Here is a 21831-nt window from a genome sequence, read left to right as displayed (position 1 = left end):
AGAAATAATCAGCAATCGAATATCATGTCAAGCCATAAGACATCGTTTTCCATAAATAAATACGTACCATCATCTTATATTTTCAGAGATTACAATGAATACATTCCAATTTCTTTGGAGTACAAGTTGTGGCTTAAGGGAACATCTTTCGTCATTTGATTTCTTTATGCCTTTCAAGATTTACACACAGCCAAAGAAAAAATCATTGTAGGATTAACATCAAACTCAACAATACACATGGAAATTCATTTTATTGCAGACATATCAAGCAATGTTGCTTCCATATGTGCCATATCAGAATACAACATGTTTATATGTCGTAAATAGGATTTGAAAACAGAAGAAAATTTATTACGGTTTCTTTTAATAATACGAGCAATTCTACTGTGAGGCTTATCAGCATATTACATGCTCGGATTGATGATGATACGCGAAACATCCAATTTCATACGCTACACTGTGTGTCGCGAGACGCCGCGTTTACATTCAACTACGTCACATGAGACTTTTTGCGAACAAAAGAAAGTCAAAGCATAGGATGTATTAATATGTTTGTGGATGTGTGGGTGGAGTTGATTGATATCACAAAATCCATAGCAAAATTGGCAATGGCATGCAAGTCAAGGTTCTCCGTCCTTGACCTAACAGTAAAGAAGCAATAAAAAATCCCCAAAGTTAAGGTAGGATTTTGGATGTCACAAAAATGTTCATGATCCATAAATTTAATCTTTTTAAAGCCACGACTAAACCAATAAAAGTCATTTGTTTAAATTTAGTCGTAACGCCAACTCACGTGAGGAAGTAAAAATACGCAGGTAAATATAGCATGTATGAATGCCTTCTTGGTAAGGATATAAGTAAGAAAAATGTTAAATTTTTTGACATTATTGGTAGTCATTGTTAAGCTTTATTTCTAGATGCTCCTCATTTATTATTCATGGAGTCATTTCCATTTTTACCATATATGTATGAAAAAGCAACAATTTCGGCAGTCAGGACATATATGTTAAAATATGCAGAGTTGCAGTGGGAAGAAAAGCGAATTATCTCATTGTCTGCTGAATATATCATAACCTTGGTATTGCCAAGGCAAAAGTCTGAATTACTTCGTTCTGCTTGTACCGTAATCGAATTGCAAGATACCCACGATACATGGATGCTGCACACAATTGGATAATGTAAAAAGGATCAAGGGACGTTCAGTTGGAATTGACTAGTGGACGCTATTGGATTCTGTCTATGTTATCTGCTTGACCATCGCTTAGATTAGTGTTGTCCGTAGGTTATTTGAGTTGTCCGAATACTGTGTGCCGTAGAGGAGAAAGCCATGAACCATATGTCGTGCCCGTTTTCGATTGTGACTTACCAACAAGGTCTGCCGAGACTCAAGACATTTTGGACATCTCAGATCAAATGATTTAGTCAGGACCAGTTGTCATACAGCAAAACATTATTTTGCCAACTCTGCATCCTGCTCTGCATAGAATAGCAAACATGAATTGCACAAAAATGTTAAATATATTCAATGAAATGTAATATCCATGTATAAGCAAAGAGAGGTAGAGTATATATAAGGAAAAAAATACAGCACACCTTAACATCAGGAATATGAAAATGTCAAGACATAAAATCATATATGAATATGTAAAAGTTTATTTTCATACAAATTTGTATGAATATGGTTTGATATTTATTTCCAACGATAACATTTAATAAGGAATGCCTTAACAAATTTATTTTAGATATTTTCCATTCAGTAGACTGAAAAATTGAAAAAAGGATAAAAAAATTCTTTACTCTCTTGAGTGTGCTGATAATTTTTTCCTCCCTTTTTTGCTCCATCTCGAGAGAATCGTTGTTGCCTTCAACAAAGCATGTTCAAACAACTTTCTTTTTCTTGTACGTTCTATCTTATCTACAAATATTTATAGAATTAACATAATAAGAAGAATATTTGAGAAACATTTGAGATTTCATGCAAACAAGATGTTAATTTAATGTCCATGAAATGAAAAAGACATTTGTGTATAGAAATGTGACGAGAGCACGCAATGGAACGAGAAAAAGTTCGTTAATATTTAAAATTATCTTCTTTTTTTTTGTCTTCTTTTCAGTCCCCTTTTTGGCGCAAAAACGATTTACGTTACAGTGAAGTCTGCTCATGTTCGGACCTTTTTTGAAATTTTCTTCATTTTTTTCGTGGATTTTCATGGTTTATTTTTTGGATTTATGGCAATTTATCTCAATTTATCTGTTTATTTCAGGTTTATCTAGTTTTCATTGTAAACCATAAATAGTTTTTTCTTCCTATTCAGACAATGAGCTATACAAATACTTAAATAATTCAAAAATATGAATTTTCATCTATTTTTCCAGAATAATGATTGATCTTGGATTGTTCAGTTTTATCCGCGAAATCCTAAGCAATTTAAAATCCAAAAATCCGTTAGAATTTTTTTAATGTTTTCATTACTTTTGTGTAATTTTATAGAAATTTATAATTCATACATAATATTTATTAGTAACTGATCCCACAGAATCATCTTATTGATTTCTACAGTAAACTCTCTTTTGTACAATCAATTTACGCGCCAAAAGTTTGTAAACATTCGACCTTAGCAGGTTTCACTGTACACAAAAAAAGTATATTTGAGCACATTGAAGGTTTAATCATCATAAAAATATATTTATTTTATCATTAACATCACGATTATAATCATTAAATATTAAGCTATGGTAAGGATTTAATATTCTTTGGGTTGAAAATGAACAAATTATAATTATTTCATCGCAGGAAGCAGTAAATGGAAATTCGGAAGTTTCAATGAATGGATCTCTAAAAGCTGAAAAACAGAATAATGTAGAGCACAAAGAAAATGGATTTACGAATGGTAATCATGAGGATGAAGAGCACGATGAGATGCAGTACATTAATTTAATTAAAACAATTTTAAAGAAGGGAATTTCTCGTGGAGATCGTACAGGTAATAGCTGAATAATTAAGTTAACTTTCTCTTAATTGACATTTGCATAATTCTACAGGTGTTGGAACTGTCAGTATTTTTGGTGCACAAATGCGCTTTAATCTACGAGATCAATTTCCATTATTGACAACCAAACGAGTATTTTGGCGAGGAGTCGCTGAAGAGCTTTTATGGTTCGTAAAAGGATCCACAGATGCTAAATTGTTACAGGCAAAGAATATACGAATTTGGGACGGAAACAGTACGCGTGAATTCCTCGATGCATCCGGTTTTACTGACCGTCAAGTTGGCGATTTAGGTCCAGTTTATGGATTTCAATGGCGACATTTTGGTGCTAAATATAAGACCTGTGATGATGAATATGAAGGACAAGGAATTGATCAATTAAAAGATGTAATTGAGCGAATTAAAGCAAATCCAAATGATCGTCGAATAATTTTAAGTGCATGGAATCCAGTTGATATTCCACAAATGGCACTTCCACCATGTCATTGTCTTGTCCAGTTTTATGTTGCAAATGGCGAGTTGAGCTGCCAATTATACCAAAGATCAGCTGATATGGGTCTTGGAGTTCCTTTCAATATCGCATCATATGCCTTATTGACGTACATGATTGCTCATGTTACAAATTTAAAGCCTGGCGATTTTGTTCATACTTTTGGTGATGCTCATATTTATACGAATCATATTGAGCCACTTAAAGAGCAACTCGAACGTCAACCACGTCCATTTCCACAACTGAAAATTAAGCGTCAAGTTCCGAATATCGACGACTTTACTTTTGATGATTTTGAAGTTATCGGATATGATCCTTATCCACCTATTAAAATGGAAATGGCTGTTTAATAATTAATTTTATGATAAAATCTCAAAAATGTCAACGAGTTCGTACGCAAAAAAGGCTCCTTTAAAAGGTCAACATTATCATCAAATGAGAATCATTTATTTTTAGAGTATGCTTAATAAAATTTTAATTAAATTTCGAAATTATATTTTTTGTGTGTCGATTGACAATAAATTTATGTGACCTGTATGATGTCGTTAGGATGTGGCAACAATTTAGCGTGGGTAACGTGGGAGATTTATTTCATTCAATGAATTTTTTAGTGGAAGCGACAAATAAGAAATTGATGCTCGGATAATCCTTGATATTGAGCATTGGCCGACATTGCTTGAAGAAAAAAAAATCTTCATTTCTATGCGAAAAATTATATTTAATGGAAATAAATTTATGGGATAATGCTGATGAATTATGGATAATATTATACGTGGCACAGCTATTGGATGAGATTAACCTTCTTTTATGGTGAGCTAATTTTCTTTAAAAAGTGAGCCTGAATAATGAATTGAAATAGGTTTTGAGACGTTCGTCAAATTAGCTGTTTGCTGTGCTGGATATAAAAATATGTTTTTAAAGGTCATAAACTTTGCTTTTGATTGATTTTAAATTAGATTGAATTATTTAAAGATTTAACGAAAATTTGAGATTTAAAAATGGAAAGGGGAGCAAAAATGTGTTTCGCGTCATTTTTTGCATCTTTTTTCAAATATTTGTCAAATTTCTTCTTATTTTCCTAAATTCAATGTAATATTAGGTAAATTAAAGTTCTATTCAGTTTTATCGTGTACATATCTTATACTTACATCTTCTAAGTGCAAAAACAAAGAAGCATTCTTATAAATGGAAAATTCTAGCAAAACATCAAAACGAAGAAAATTGGAAAATTTCAATGATTAAACAGTCTGCGACAGAGAAATGTGTTCACGGATCACAACATAAATCATAATTAGGGTCATCAAATTGAAGTTTTAAACATCCTGAAAGATAAAAAACATCCAGATTGTGGATTAAAAGGACAATAACATAAAATAATTAAAATTCCACGCGCAACAATTTTGTAAGTAAATTTCACCATTCTTTATTATTGTTCTTGTTCATCCTTGGATCTTTTCTTGACCATATACTGTACACTTAATCTTACAATCTTTTTTTGATACCAGACTTTCGGGAACTTCTATCAATTAGAAATTGTGTAAATAAATCAATATTATCATTGACATTATATTTTAACTTAAAAAATAAACATTTCATTATTCATATTATTTGATTTAAAACATTTAGTTAAAGATATTCACGTTTTATGCGTAAATTTTATTGTATTTTTTGAAGCCATATCAAGAAGAATTTTTTCTATCCATTAGATTTATTTAAATACAATACATAGAATTTCATGTGATATTTTAGATTTTTCGTCTTTGATTTTCATCATCTTCAATGTTGATGACATTACAATTTGTTTGTTTTTGTTATGTTGGATATTAACGACACCTTTCCATGTAGAATATTTCTGATTATTTTTTACAATACAATAGTCAGTAAATTCAGTATTAGTGTAGTTAAGATAAGAGATTATAACTTTACATGCAGTCGAAAGAACATTTTTCTCATTTTTTGCTTATTTAGATAACAAAAATCTCTAAAAATAGAAATGACTGTCACATAACTGAGACATGATTTCATAAATCAACGTAAATTGTGTCCGCGAAATGTGAGAATGAAACAAAAGAAGTGATAAGAGTAACAATAATGAGAGAGGAAGTGCTCGAAGCAACAAAAAATATGAAAGAGAAGTAGAAGCTCGCCTGCATTTGATGTCTATAAAAAGTTCACAGAGGCTGTTGTAATAATGACAAAAGCATAAGCAATGAAAGGAAATTTCATTAATGAAAGTTAATGGAAAATGACTCATGGAGCATTAAAGGTGAGGAATCAAACACTTCCGTGCTTTATTTCTGCTTGCATAAATTTAATTTAATTCATCATGTTTGGATGACAAAAGTAAATCTTATTAAAGTTTCATGTGTAAAGGCAAAAAGCTGGATTTCTATTTTTATGGATATAATTTCGCCTTCACACATTCGAAAGATGCGCCGACTTTCATTGTCAGAAAATTGTGGCTGGGAATATTTTGTGGCAATGAAAGTTTAGCACGTGAACATCTTATGAATACAGATGAGCTCTTCTTCATACTTGAAAAACTAATAAAAATAATAATTTATTTTAACAAATTCAAGTCGGAGTTCCGTTGAGAACACAAAATAAGTAGAAAATTTCAATAATTTAATATTTTTACAGAATATGAAAACCCTTTTCATACTTAATTTTATAATTTTAGCTGCCTCTCGTTAGTCCATTGTTAATATTGAGCGCAAGAAGGTCAAAAATCCATTAATCACTTTCCAACTTCAGTTTCTAATTAAAAACTACTCAAAATTGTAAATTATATTTATGTTGGATGTTGAAAATCATAAGAAACTGCGTCATTTGTGTTTTAATGATAAAATTTTGATGACTGGAACTGAAAATTGTTGCATATTTGCATTATTAAAAATAGAAATTGCAAGTTTGTGTAGTCATAAAACTAAAAAGTTGCATCCAACAAGGATTATGAACATAAATCATAAAACAAAACAAGAAATAAAAGTCATCAAAATTGTTTATTATCGTCGTCGTCGCTTCCGCGATTTATTTTCCCCATTTCTGGAACAATCCCATTCGCTGACATCGGCAATTAGATCCCCAAAGATTACAACGGCATGAAGAATTTGCACAGCATCCGTTCGGCCGATGATCACAATTTCCCGAACGTCTGATGCATGCTCGCCTAAAAACATAAATCATGGAGGAAGAGCGTCTAATAAAAATTAGAAAATAATTTTTTGAGAAAAATTTCCACAATTTTCATCTACTTTTTCCCACACATATAAAACATTTTTCTCATAAATTTCTCTTTTCTATCTCTACGACATCAATAGTTTATACTGAAATGGACTTACTTCTCTGCTGGAGCCATTAATTCATCAAGATAGTTGTCTCCTTCTGGATAACCAAGTTCGTCATCTAAATGGAAATTAGAATTGAGACACAAATTTTATTAAGCATGAAGGCATTACGTACAGCAGCATTGCAAGCTGCCTTCAGCTATGAAAATGAAGGAAATGAGGATTAAATTGTTTGGTCAATCGACTAAATGACTGCTTAAGATAAGATCTTATGCTTATTACTCTTGAGGCATTCTTGTCATTTATCTCAACAGGTAGTCAGCATGAATATGTGATGAGAGACACAACAAGTTAACATAAAAGTTTATGACACTAAAAGCGTTTTACAAGACTCAAAGCTATTTCCTTTCGTCTTCAAAGTCCTACTTTATGGCACTGATGACACAACTGTGTGTTGGAGGTAAATACATTGTGGTTGATGCGCAATTCCTTAAAATATCCTGAATGAATAAAGTTTCGGTTTCAGACGTCATTAAATACTCAATCAACCATGAAGTTATTCACAATTTTCATATGCTGGCATTTTACAGCTTCATAGTCATATCAATATCAAGTCAAGTGGTAAAATGTTTGTGGAATGGACATAATATTGTATGTGATTGCTTATTTGTGGACATCCTCATGTCCAATTTTAATCGATACATTGGATATGACATTTTTACATTGTGTCTGTCGCCGACTGGCCGCTTCCAATCAATTAACAATTAAACCACAGAATCTGATCGGCGATAAATTTGAACATGCTGATGACAAAATTTGATTTGAATTTATTTTTGTTTCGTAATTAATTAAATAAATGAGATTGAAATTGTTAAATGAAATTAATGAGATTTTCAAGTGATATTGTCTATGAGGCTTGAGGAATCATTTGACTGAATTAATCATACAAATCGGATTTTTATTGAAATTTTTCTCATTTTTATTTCCCATCTGAATTTGGAAGCAATTGTTGCTGCATGACTTGATGCTGTACAGCTTAATTCACAACGATTGATTCTAGTCTAAACCACAAATGTACCACATCCTAAACCGCATAAAAGTCTAATTATAAGATTGATTGGATACAAGTTTACATCATGTTAAAAAGTTTGTTTACATCCACCACTTTTCCGTTTAGTCTTCATTTAAAATTGTTTGTGACGTCGCAGGCAAGAATTAAATCTCTGGTGGAAGCATCGTGTACAAGAATTAAATATAATCCAAAGGACATGAACCATGATGTCAATAAAAATTGATTGCAGTTGAACCTGACAAGAATGATGATCCTTGCTGTAATCAATTTTTATTCACATTTGACAGTGATTTGCGTGCATAGCTACAGAGTGTCTTCCTATTTTGCATCTCCGCATATTTGTGGTGGTTCACAATCATGCAAACATGAAGCTGTTGTTCTTCATGTATGGAATTTTATTTTGATCGAGTTAAGTCAATCGAATTATGAACTGATTATTTGTGGTTGTTGGATGTGGGATGGAATAGCTGGATACACAAAAATTCTTCAAATTCAATGTCATGTGATGGGTTTTGAATGCCTTCAATTTAATGAAGTTTGTAAGATTCAATGTCATTCTATTTGCAGTGCTTCTGCCTTTAAAGCACGAGATGGAATTTGAATTTGATGAAGCTTCATATTTGTGTGACAAGCCCTGCTCAGAAAAGCACATTCATCAGATATCAATTTCCGTTCCACAATTTTTATTGCAAATATTGCAAACGTACGCAAAATGGAAACTGTCAGACCATAGCATAACTTGTGATAGTTTATGTCAATATTCAATTGCTTTTAGATCATCAATATTGAATGTTTGTAATGCAAAAGTAATTCCTCAAATAAATATTTGCATGGAATCTAATTTGATTCCTACTATAAAAAACTAAGGAAAAGCCAGTCAGTCAGTCGGTCTACAAGAAAATATTGCAACATCTTTTCCAGTTCATTTCAATTTCAATTCAACAATTTAACAATAGAAGTGGAAATAAGAAGCACTACGTATCCTGTAAGTGAAATTCAATGCAGTCCAAGTAAGCATGAAACTTTAAATTGATTTTTATTCAATTAAATATCGATTCCAAAGTTATTCCTTCAAATGGAAGTCAGTCAGGAAGTTTTCTTTGAAGCACGACAAAGGAGTTGCGTCAGATTTCAACAACAATACAAGCTCGACGATGGAATCAAATTTCTGTGCTGGAAAAAGAAAAACTTTTCCTTTTCATTTTGTGTCAATTTAAGGCATCAAAAAAGCATCAACACTTTATGAGTAAATGGAAAGTTTATTGACAGAACTTCCTCTTCAAAAATTGATTTACCCTTTTTTTCTCGTCCTATTCTGATGAGATTCTCAATTCATTCATCGCAATTCATGTTTAATTCCATTTTGATGATATTTTTCTGCCACAGTTACAAGTGCTTCTGTCAGCATAGTTAGGAAATGATATTTATGAGACATTCGGATGTTTTACAACATTTGGGAAATACTTGTGATGCAAAGAACTTTACATTCGACTTTTATTGCAGCACATGAGAGTCACATAGCAATTAAGTGCAGGATAAACTTTCATAAGTCATGAATAACACCTTTGGATGTCCTGACCAAGTGTCTTTAAATTTATGTATCCCACAGATGTTACTTAATTGCTTGTGCATGAGATAATAATTGAAGGAAGTAAATTGTGGATGGAACTTGTGGCTTAAAATTGTCCTTATTGGATTAAATTTCAAGAGTCACCAATGTAATGAACTTTAATAAACTCAATATACAGATTGAGTGATAAATTTACAGATTTATGATCGTCCATGCAATAAATTTTAATGTGAAACGTTGGGGTTCCCAAAATTTATGTGCTGTGCTTTATTAGCTCCTCTAAATAGAAATTCGATCCACAAAAAAATCTTATTAGAATGAAATTTGATATGAATTGCTGCTAAAAATAGAATTGAATTCCCAAATGCTTCACAAATTGAGTCTCAAATGACATTTTTTTGCGGATATCCACCAGTAATAATAGACCATTGATATTAATTTTTCTTCCTCATCGCTCTTAATCTGTGCTTGTGAATGTGTGGAGATGAGACGCAGATTGCCCATCCATAATGTCCAAAATATTTTTTCCATCATCAATCAATCACTGCCTTTATCAAATTGACGACTTTTGACACATTTTTTCATCATGTAAGGAACAATCTCAGCTTTTATATTAAAAAATTGCTTGTTAATGAAATTTTCTTCTTCATTTCAATGAATTCACAATTTTAAATGAGCAAATAAGCACAAGAACATTGAAATTTAGTCAAGTATGGAAGCAAATCGCATTTGCTGTTCAATTTGTATCATTTGACATTTAAAATGTGCATTTGGAAGTGAAATTGTTCATGTAAAAGGATTGTAAAATAAAATTAGACACATAAAAAGGATGGAAATGACGAAACAATTTTGAAATTCTCAAAAGATATCAAAATTCGAGCATCATCATCATATTTGGATATTCTATTGATTCTGTGTAAAGGAACGGAAGAAGAAACTTCCAAAGATACACGAAATAAATTCAGAAAAAAGAAACAGAAGCGAAAAATAAGACATGAATTAGGATTATGCATGAACAAAAAAAGTTCCATTCACAAAATTTCCATTGAAAATGAAATGAAAGAATTCTCAAGGCGATGCTGAATTTTTAATAGCTTTTCACAGTCCGTAAATGTTCAAAAGAATTATTCAATTTCCAAATCCACAGACACACAATTATGCGGAAGCAACAGTTCTTAAGCCTTTCCTCCTTCTTATTCAGAATATAGTTTAACATGTTACAGTCAGTAAATTCCATTCCTTCCGCTTGCCAAATTAAGTGACATTCATAACATTCCTTACTTCCTTTTATTTGTTTTGCATCGCATTCATTCCAACACAAACTTTTTTTGCTGATTTGTTTGCATTAAAAAATATTTTTATTGTCACTCAACAATTTATTTTTTGTTGGATATACAAATAGAATCTTGTGCTGCTTTTCAAATTCCTCTTTGAGTTTGCATTAAAAACTTGAAATTTCTTCTTTCTTTCAAGCACATTTTTTGGTTATGCTTCTCACGAATTTATGGTAATTGAAAGGATTTGCTTAATTTGAATTCATAAAAAAGTACTCGCGATGCTCAGTTCCTTCATATGCACAGAATTGAGACATTAAACAACGTAGGTGTAAAAAAGAAAGTCTTAAAAAATCGGCAGTAAATTATTCATACAAAAGAGAATGAATGCCGTTGGGTAAGGAAACACCTCGATGGATGAAAAAAATTTCACTTCTGTGAACTTTCCATATGGTCGGAAAATGCCGTCGTCTTCTCACATTATAGTCACGTTATGTCAGCTTGAGTTATTTCTCATTCAGTAAATTGACCAACAATTGAGTTAATAATAACATACAACTTACCACCTAGCATTAAATCACTATCCATATATGGATTGGCTTTGACAGTCACAAGAATGAGACAGAAAAATGACAGAACTACAAAATATTTCATCGTTCCTTTCACTTCTTTTTTCACTTTATTTGACAAAAATTAAATTAAAAATTGTCGAAAAAATAAGAAAAAAATTTTCAGTTCCTTTTTTCACTTTTTGTTCCTTTTTTGAATATTTTTTCTGTGTCTTTAATCAACAAATCAGACAGCCAAGAATGAAAACTTATTTTTTGCGTCTGATTCGAACGAGTTTGCGACGATGATTGTGAATTTCATTCAACTTTCCTTTGCTTATCATCTATACGTACTTCCTACCATCCAGTGAGAGAGGAATTGCCAAATTTCCAATTTTTCCCTCAATGGAAAGCTGCTATCACATGTTCATAATTTACTCGTTATGAATGACCTTACGTCGTATTGTATTTACAGTTCTGATGTTTATTATTTATTTATTAGTCTTATGGTGCGCAGTACCCAAAAAAATCTGATAAAAATAAATCGAATATCGTAATGACTTATTGATAAATTTTGTCACGATGGGCAATTTAGATGTGCTATTGTACTTATGACCGTGATGTTTGTTTCAATTCTATTGAGGATGCTTACTTTAGTAATTTATCCCGAGTATGTCATCCTAGAAACTGCTATGACGTCGTCAATTTTCTTTTGATATAATGCCTGACATTATGTGTTTGATGACTTTGTATATTCATAAAATCGGAATTGTTTCTAAAGAAAATAAGAAAAATTAATTCAATTTACTATGGCAAAATGTTATTCTAAAACTTTTATGTCATCTCATAATGATTCTTGAGAAATTGCATGTATCTTGACATTCACAAAGTCGTGATGGTAACAATCCACGTCACATCGCTGTTGTCGCTCGGGTATGAAATCAGTTTGTTTAGTTCTAATGAACATGGCCTTAAAGCACAAGTCGTAGAAATGCACAACAATCAAGATTCATGCCTGCGTGACTCTCGTGCCTCAGACTAGAATCAAGTCGTCTTGCCTTAGTAGGCAAAGAAACCGCTTTTAGGTACTGTGGTGGCCTTTCTGTACTTTAAAAGCATGTTCTCTGCCTTTTAAGGTTGGTGCTCGATTACTTTTTGAATGCTAAAAGAGCTCGTGGTATACCAAAGAATTGCTTGAAGGAAGCTGTCGGTAGAGACATTATTGCATCTGATATTGGCAATTGGCAGACGAAAGCCGGTAATAGAAGCAGGTTTAGACGACATCTGAAGGAGACCATGGATCACAGTTGATCTGTATGGCCATCGTGAGTAAGTAAGTAAGCTAGACTTTTGGATATTTCTACTTCATGTGCCTTTCGGTCTGTTTGCTTATGATTACCTTCTGAATTATTACAGTATTGAGACTTTATGTTTTCCTTTACAAACCTAATTTATCAAACATTCATAAAGCATTTTTCTCAATAATTGATTCAAATTGAATGAAAATTCCCACACAAAGATGATGCATTACAAGATTTATAAGAATGGAATCCCAGAAGCTTCATAAATCCACAAACTTTGTAAAGTATTAAGTAAAACATTCAACCAACAAGTTCCGGGTCAAAACAAAAAGAAACTTAGTCTTTGGACAGCTTAAGGTCATCTGTTAACTTTTGTCCTTGACATTCTGACTCTTCAAAGCTACTAAATCATAATGAAAGCTATAAATAGCTGTTGCTGAAACCATTATTTTCGTTAACAAAAAGAATCTCATGATGCTGTCATCATTCTTTTATTCTTATCTCACGCTTTAAGACATTTCGTGTTCATGCACCGAAAAAAAAGTCATGTGAACATGGATTATGTTGAAATGAGAAAGCATAAATTGTAAGTAAAAGTTTGTACGAATCTGCAGCGCACTTTTTGTGGACATAATTAATTGATTTTCCTTTTGAAACATCCAACAACTAATGCATCAGTTGGACTTTGTAACAATTAATATGAATTTGTTGGATTTAACGTGCAGCATGTGTTGTTTTTTACCACAAAATCCATGTGATTTGTTAAATCATTCTATGGTTGACTATATTAATTGATAAGCTTGATATAAGCGAAGCTGTGGGATGTCTTAGTTGGAAGCTTTAACTTGATTGCAGATTATGTGGTTCTGACGCAATTGAAATAGCAGTTCTACATAGATTGGTAACTTAGTGATGGCAATATCCAGATATGACAATAGTCAGGTCGGGAAGATTTAATTTAAAGCAGTCTTGTAGCAGTTATGGACAAGCTGGTGGTGTGTCGCAATACAATAGTATGGGAGCGTGATGACCTTCTTAGTGATGGCATTGGGTTTGGTCCAAAATATTGTATTTTCGGATTTGAGTGAATTTTTGGTTTTTGTGCCTTGAAACTCTGCTTGTGCTGATCGAGACGACCTAAATTATGTCATTGGTGTGCTAGTGTGATGACCTTCTACGCTAGTGCTTCAGGCTCAGTTTCAGAGAATGTCTGGTCGGATTTGGGTGCTTTTTCAATATTCTTGCCATGAAACTTGGCTTGTTCGAATCTAGACAACCAAAATTTTGGGTAGATATGTTGCCTTGTGAAGCCCTAGGCCGTACAATTTAGTAAATCCAGTGAAAAGTGACATAAAGACAAACAAACAGCACAAAACTTAAATCCATGAAAAAATATTCCTTAAAATAATAAAAGCACGTAAAAGCTTATAAGCAGCAGAAAAAAAATAAATATGAGGAAGAATGATGCAGGTTTTAAAACTAACTTAATTCAGCTCTGCATCTTCTCATCTGATAATGCAACTTTTGCAACACAATCCTCATTCACGAGTCTGAGAAGAATAAGTAATGACAAAAATTGCTTTATGGTCGTTGTGTCTTTCATCCTTTTGATATCTCTCTGTTCTTTCTTAATTAAATAAGTCATTAAAGTTATATAAAAAGTATAATGGACTGCTCTTTGTTGTCTGTTGATAATCTTTTGACTTTTCAGCATGTAGAGTAATGACCATTGTTAATACTATTGACGTCAGTTGTGCACTTGATCGAAATGTCTACCATAATGGTAATAATTAGATAAAAATGATAAGATAAGGGACTATATTCACTCAGTTTATGTCAATAATGTTATGTAAAACATTTTCATTTCGATAAATGGATATAACAAGAAGTAAATTAAATTACTGTATCAATTTTACTCAAAAGATTGGTTTCCATTTCTGCAAAATTACTTAATTGAGTTGTTTATTTCACACCTCATTTAGCTTTCCGTTTCATTTAGAGAGATTCAGACGATAAATGGCATAGAATATAGTTCATATTAGCTCATAGTTGAGTAAAAGCATTGCAAAATGAGGAAAAATAATTTTCCTCGCTCTTTACTTCTCAAGTTTCCATTCCGTACTGTATAAATATTTATGTTAGAGTGATATGTTCCATAAATTAGAAACTTTTTTTTACTTCTCCCTTTGACAGCTACGATAAAGTTGAACATGTTGTATTAATTTCATATGCAGGGATGGAAAATACACTAAGTGATTGCGGAAGTTGTGAATTTTGAGGTTAGGTGGCTATATATTGACTTTTTGAAGGTGAAGTATTGGTATCCGGAGTGGAACAGGTTGCGATTAGTCGTTCGTACACCGAACTGCCAAAAATTCACGACGGATAGAGCCGGGTTTAGACGTTCTCTCCGGGAGGCAATGTGTTAAAGTGCGTCCTAGCCAAGAAAGTAAGTAAGAAGTTCTTGGTTGTGAACTTGACATTATTTGGCCTCAAATACTAACCGCAGACTGTCTAACTCGGGTTTGCTTAGCTTATTGTCTTAAAGTTGGCTTCCAATAAGAATTTTTTTGTCCAAACAGTCAGTTGAGATTTACCACCAAAGAGTGCCGTGATTCAAAACAGTTAGGACAACACTGTCCTATAGACATGATAGCATCTAGATTTTGCGGATTTCTCATTAGTCAGTAATTGGTCAGGTGGTCTCTGAAGTAACTATCCAATTGCATCCTAGCGTGATTTTATACAGCAAATAAAAATGTATATGCAGCCATTACCCTTAGAATATCCATCAGGTATAGTGCAATGCTGTTCATACTATTTTTTGCAGTAAATTTACAATCGCAGACACAATAAACTTGGCGAAAAACTGAGCATAATCTCTTTATTATCATTACTAAGATAAGACAATGCAGCAGAATTGTAAATCTGTCCCTTAAGTATATCATGCATATTTTCACTAATTTTCCAAACTTCGACTTTGTTATCTATTATCATATAATCAGCTCTCTCCAACTCTGACGTTCACAAACATCATGAAACTTTTTATCGCAATCCAAAATTTACGTTACTACTTTTATGTAGAGTTTGTTAATAAATTCGAGTTGTGTGAAAATTCTAATTAGATTTAATATTTTTTTGTGCATAAAAAAGCTTAACGATATGAAAACTTTTCCATTTTAAACATGAGAAATATAGAAAAAAAAGTTAGAAAATACATTAGATAGTTTATAAGGAAAATATTACCCAAATGTAAAAGTTATGACTTTTGTGGATGTGTACTCAACATCAATTTGTTATAGTTAAAATGCTTGCATAATTTCCATCCTGAGGTTACTGCATATTTATTATTAAGTGATGGCTAGAGAGCCATTTTTATGACTATTAATAACTATGAAAGTTGAAGCAAAAATTAGAATTTTAATTGGAATTATTTTTGGAGAATTTTCAAATTTTGAAATAGTTTTATTGAAATTTTATTCATAAAATTTGCAAAAATATTTTAATTAAATTACTAATCAGTAAAATGCCATTTTTAGATTTTAAATAACCAGCAGTCAGTAGACTAATAATAAATATTAATTGGAAAATTTCATCATTTAAAACCACCAAAAATTGATTTTAATGCGCTTACCTATTTTCAACCTATAATCTAATTATACAACCAATTAATATAAATTTGAAATCATTTTCTATAATTGCCACTAATTTGTCTAGCGAATTTCTATAATTGAAAATTAAAAACCATTAATTATTCACCATTCCACGGTTAATCTTTAATGTGCAAATTCCATTTTGACTTCTTTCATTTCTTCATAATAATTATTCCTTTTGATGTGGTTTAAATAATTATTTATGACGTAAATTAGCTTACTTTTGAAGTTCCACGAACTTTTGTAAGCCTCCGCGGTAACCGAAAATTGTTTTTTGCATAATTTAAGCCAATTTAAGGAGTTAACTTTGTGTGAAATAATTCATTTGAAATTATACATTTAAAGAAATTTTATTAAAGTTAAATTTTTAAATTATTTTCAAATGAATTTTAAAATCTCTAATTCAAATGAATTTTTCAAAACAAGAAAGTCATGGATGTTCATGTGTCAATGTCTTTAATTACCTTTAATGCTCAGTTGCTCAGGGATGTAGTCAGAAATTTTTTGAGTGAAGGTTTGAAGTTTTTCTGAATGAAACTTAAAAATTTTGATGTTTTTGGAATTTTGTCCCGAAATTCAATAAAAAATTGACGATTATTCAAAAAGGATAGGTGAAGTTCGCTATACAGCCTTTGGATGAAATTCATAAGGGAAACGACGACCAGGAGCTCCAAAAGCTACTAGGCACATAACACTAATGAAAGAATTTCAGCTCTACGTGCGGACAGAGGATTTGTACAAACTAGGTGACAGAGCCAGCATCAGAGATTCTGTTGTAACCTAAGCTCCACATAGGAACATGGTTGCAGTAAATAAGTAAGTAATAGGAGTTGAAGCTCCTTCGACATGTTTCTGTTGCTACATACCAAATCAAAAGTTCAAACTTACTTTCTTGCACGATTGACTATGTTAATCATTGATTGACATTGAATTTTAATTGAACTTGACATTCTCACCTTTCTAGTCTTCTCATTGATTATATTAAAGTATCAGAAAACTTACGTAAAATAATTACAAATTCTAAAATATTCATGAAATTGTACAAAATTTAACAATTCCAAGCAAAAGTTATTTTTATGTTGCACAGCAAAGAAATATTAATGAAGATCCACAAAAATGTCAAACTTTCCTACAACCACGCATAATTAAACATTGAAAAATGTCTAAAAATTAATCAGAAAAAATATCCCAAATATTCATGATAATACCAAAAATTACCTCCAAAACCAGAATAAGATGGAAAAAAATTTAGATTGGGTATTAAGAAGTGAAATTATGTACGTAACAAGGATGGAAATGAAAAAGAAAGAAAAATTTACATTAATATTCATAAAAGCTTATTGAAATAAATGGTTACACCAAGACATGAACTGTAGTCAATTTGATGCTAGATTATGAATTTAATGCTTATTAAAGTCTTTGGGATGGCTTGCATGTGATGAGTATTGATGAAGGGTTTGGGGAGAAGTGGGTTTTGTGAATTAAAGAGGGGCTTGAATTAAAAATTATCAATTTTAAGGTTTTAATGACTTAACAATTTGATCAACAATGAACAAATTGTCATGAATGACTTGATAAAAACCCTAATAGGCAAAGAAACAACTTTAAGGCATCATAGTTGCCATTCTGTACCATGAAAGCATGCTTTTTGCCTTCTATTGGAAGTGTCTGAATGTCTAAATTGGTCTAAATACACGAATTGTCTGAATAATATCTTGTACATCCCAAGCAGTATGAATTAACGGATAAAATATTTCAAATAACTTCTTAAATTCACATGACGTCATCACCAGCACCTCACCACAATTAGCATTCTTCCAAATCTCAACAACCGCACATGACATTTACGTATCAATACTCACGACTGCTAAATTTAACTTTGAATCTCATGGAATTTATCAATTTTATTTCTAACCTTTACAAATACTTGTGCGACTAAGTATTTTACAAATATTTCGTAATTTTCATCTTGAATTGCTGCTTGTGTTTTGTACAATACAATGCAACAAATATTTCTCGCACGAGAATTACTTTCCGATTTTGAATTGTCTGATTTTATTCTGGAAAATGTAAAGGAAAACACTCAACTGAATGTTGAGCATTAATAGATTAAATTGTATTTTATTCTGATGTATATTTCAACAGTTGTCATAGAAATTTAATTCGAATTTATTGTCAGACATTTTTAAATTGAACTGTTGGAGATAACAGTCCCTTTGATGGACTTTATATGGAATTTGACCTGAATAGTTTGAGATTGTTCAAGAGTTAGACATGCAATTGAGTGATTTTGAGACGAGGATCCTGGGAGCTCTCATTGGATTCAAAAGATGAAGAAGATCAGTAACAATGTAGGAGTAATGGTGAATTGTATCAGTTTAATAGCGAGGCTGAGAGCTCAAGATGAGTCAAAGCGAATAGACGTCTATTTGCTAGACATGATGTGAGCAGACATTCAGAAACTAATTTAAAACAAGTCTTCAAATTCGGGTTTGTATGGTAAAATATCATATAGTCGACCAAAGAACACTTGTTGACAGAGACAGTATTGTACTTGCTATTAAAACTAGCAATCCGGCCAGGTACAGACATCATTTGGCGGAGGCTATCGATCACAATGAATCCGTACTGTCAGCTATGTAATTAAGTATCTAGTCAGACATTTTTTCGGTTCTGTTTCTGGTAAAGCCTAATTAAACACTTCCAAGAAGATCTCTTTAGTATCGGAACTAGAGTCAAGCTCCTCTATCGACTGACATTCTCAAATCTATTTCCAAAAATTCACGAATAATCATCACAAGGACTTGAGTCAATACAATGTAAATTGTTCAATAGAATTAACTTTCTCGAGAACTCATTACACAAATACGATGGTTCTATTTACTGAAAATTCAATTTTACCATCCACGACATGAAAACAAAAACTTGAATTAATGAGACGAAGGAAATATTTTTTGCGTGTGTGTCAGTGAGTCGAGAACAAGACGAAGACGGGTTCCATTGAATAACATTGACATTTAAGTGAAAAATAATTTATTTCTTATCCTGAATTATACTAATTTAAGATTCAGTAATGTTAAGGTGGAAAAAGGCACAAAGTTTTTGATGATGCGAGACGGAAAATTTTAAAATTTAAAGGAAAAAGGAGGAAAAGTTTTGATTGAAATTTGACAATTTTTTTATTTGAGTTTTTCTATTTTTAAAACATAAATAAGTAACTTTATGAATCATTCTGCATGCTTCATTCATTTTCATCATATTCCAATTTAGGAATCAAATTCATAAAGTCTTTAGAAAAGGCTTGAATTGAGATTGTTAGTAAAGCAATGTTCAATATACTATATTCTATTTGCTTTACTCAATTTGGTCACGTCTGGTTTTATTGAACTCAATGAACTCGTGCATTATTTAATCAAGTTATCATTTCTATATAGACTTACTTCAGTATGGTTTGTTGTTTCTAGCTTCATTTGTATCTAACTAGGTTTATAAAATTATGCTTGGTAAGTCTCGAGTCGTATTAGGCCATTGGATACAATACAATATTTAATGGATCAACATGGTCTTACTTCCCTCGCTTCAATTGTGATCCATGTTCTTCCATAGATACCGTCTAAAATCAGCTCTATCGCTGGGAACCGTTTATAACAATTATTACCTCGATCGATACCTACTTTCTCGATCGACTACTTGTTCCATAAGTTCTTTTGCCGCCCACTTGACTATTTGCCATCTACAAAGCCAGATTTTAAGACCTTACTTACGTTTCGACATTTACTTACTAGCTTCGTATTGATCAACTTTGATCCATAGCCTCCCTCAGATGACGCTTAAAGCTGATTTTATCGCCGGCCAATTGCCAATATCGAATGCAATATTGTCTCTATCGACAGCTTCCATCCAGAAGTTTTTTACTCTACCACGAGCTTCCACAGATCAGAATTAACATAACCTTAGTGACTTTTCTTGATTTTTTGGCTTTCAGATGCGAATGACGAATCTAACATCAACTTTGACTTCATTTTGACTTCAAACTTTGGTTGCTATACTAAACTTTATTAAGAATTCAAATTTCTAATTAAACAAATTTCTTAATCTTCAAACAGCTTCAAACATTGACAAAGATTTTTAGCGCATTTTTGAAATTTTTTTCAAAAAGGTAGCTTAATAAATCACTTTGTTCGGCTGTTCGGCTGACGATAAAAACTTTTTATCTAGACATCGTAGAGAGCTTGGAATGGTTTTAAAAGATCAGTTCCATAAAGTTATTGCGGCGCCGGGCATTTAAAAGTTTCAAATCAACGCATAAATGCTATAATTAACAATTTTTTATTTTCATAACAACAAAAACACGTTTTTTCATTGTTTTACAGTGTTGTTCAATGTTTTTCGATGTTTTTACAGTGTTTACTTAACAATGTTTGAATTTTTTTTGACCGTTATGAGGTTTGAATTATGAAAATCCGTTAAATGATGAAGTTCTTAAATTTGTGGAAGTTATATATGGATCTTGGTTTTTAGGTCTGAAAGTGACTTATTAATCAATCACTGATCGCTGGGACAAAAATGCGCTTAAGTTCCTCGATCAATAACACGAGGACTTTTGTAATTTTTTTCTTGCACTTTAAGAAGCTTCATTAAAAATTTTCATAAGCTCTTTAAAAAAACTCACAGTGAATAAACTTTCCGTTTTCTTTGCTGAACTTTGATGTAGATAAAGTTGTATCATGCATAGATACTCCGAGTAACACATATGAAGGAGGTGTTGCCAAGGAGCTTTTAAGGGTTTTGCATAGCTCTTTTATTAATGGCAATCTTATGGTATCCTTAAGGTTCATTGTGGATTGCTAATGGCTTCAAAAATGACGACTTACATTTGGTGTCATAAAAGACCTTTGGAGGAGCCTCAGAAGCTCCGATGCAAACCCTGATTCATTTGCGTTGCTCGGGTTAGACTTGAGATGAACATTGAAGTCTCATATTAAGAAAAAATAAATTAATTGAATTCAATTTAATGAAGAAAAAGTAAATTTTCTTTGCTTTTCATCATAATTAACTACATTCTAATTACTCATTCATCCGTTCTTCTTGCTTTTCTTCTCATCTTCACTTACTTAATCATAGCATAAGGAAAAGGATGCTATCATATTCAATAATCGATATTATAACTGACAATTAATAATGAGACATGAAAGGAAGTGGAAGTGGAAAAAGGAAGATTGTTTATCAAGTTTCAGGATGTATTGATCCATTGCAATAATTGAGATGCAACATGAGATGCTCTTCTGATGTCACCTGCAAGGAGATAAATGACAGTGTATTTTTAGAAGGACATATTTCCTTATTATGAGCGATTCAATGAGCAATTTAGACTTTGCGGATGGTAAAAGAGCTTGTGGAAGGCCAAACATCACCTAGAAGGAAACTGTCGATAGAGACAGTGTTGCATTTGGTATTGGCAATTGGCAGACGGAAGCCAGCTTCAGGCGTCATCTGAAGGAGGCCAGGGAACCGAATTGATCTGCACGGCTAGCGAAGTAAGTAAGCAATGAGCAATTTAATGTCTCTGAGCAGCACGACATAGTCGGTATATCGGTGAAACGTCAACATGATGTAAAAGTACCTTGATGGCTATATATTGATGAT

At 32.0% G+C, this 21831-nt stretch overlaps 2 protein-coding genes across 3 annotated transcripts; one reads left to right on the top strand and one right to left on the bottom strand.

The window, feature by feature from the left end:
* Nucleotides 1–2636: 2636 nt before the first annotated feature.
* Nucleotides 2637–4372, top strand: Ts (Thymidylate synthase). Its single transcript, XM_070650367.1, has 3 exons — nucleotides 2637–2736; nucleotides 2795–2984; nucleotides 3043–4372. The coding sequence occupies exons 1-3, from the start codon at nucleotides 2734–2736 to the stop codon at nucleotides 3828–3830; spliced, it is 981 nt and encodes a 326-aa protein (XP_070506468.1). The 5' UTR covers nucleotides 2637–2733; the 3' UTR covers nucleotides 3831–4372.
* A 506-nt stretch (nucleotides 4373–4878) lies between these two features.
* LOC139098368 (toxin Tbo-IT2-like) lies at nucleotides 4879–11529 on the bottom strand. Of its 2 annotated transcripts, none has more exons than XM_070650542.1 (3): nucleotides 11247–11529; nucleotides 6822–6885; nucleotides 4879–6649 (listed from the first exon to the last, which is right to left on the bottom strand). In XM_070650542.1, exons 1-3 carry the CDS (start codon nucleotides 11335–11337, stop codon nucleotides 6511–6513), a joined length of 294 nt encoding a protein of 97 aa, XP_070506643.1. In that variant the 5' UTR covers nucleotides 11338–11529; the 3' UTR covers nucleotides 4879–6510. The 2 variants fall into 2 exon arrangements, 1 of the variants encoding a protein (XP_070506643.1); XR_011545176.1 differs by having other exon boundaries at nucleotides 6607–6679.
* Nucleotides 11530–21831: the final 10302 nt, after the last annotated feature.

The sequence above is a fragment of the Chironomus tepperi genome, unplaced genomic scaffold (assembly GCF_022539635.2).
Source record: "Chironomus tepperi strain 1889 unplaced genomic scaffold, CSIRO-AGI_Ctep_v1 contig_445, whole genome shotgun sequence".
Lineage (NCBI taxonomy): Eukaryota > Metazoa > Arthropoda > Insecta > Diptera > Chironomidae > Chironomus > Chironomus tepperi.
Note: the sequence above shows the minus strand (reverse complement) of the source record. Positions and strands in the feature narration are given on the sequence as shown.

Bases quoted from the DNA above. Each gene is read 5' to 3' on its own strand.
- LOC139098368 (XM_070650542.1), bottom strand. From the start codon at position 11,337: ATGAAATATTTTGTAGTTCTGTCATTTTTCTGTCTCATTCTTGTGACT. The intron at 6,886-11,246 runs GTAAGTTGTATG...ATTTCCATTTAG, and splicing joins TAGTGATTTAATGCTAGGTG to ATGACGAACTTGGTTATCCA. The intron at 6,650-6,821 runs GTAAGTCCATTT...TTATGTTTTTAG, and splicing joins TTAATGGCTCCAGCAGAGAA to GCGAGCATGCATCAGACGTT.
- Ts (XM_070650367.1), top strand. The intron at 2,985-3,042 runs GTAATAGCTGAA...ATAATTCTACAG, and splicing joins TTCTCGTGGAGATCGTACAG to GTGTTGGAACTGTCAGTATT.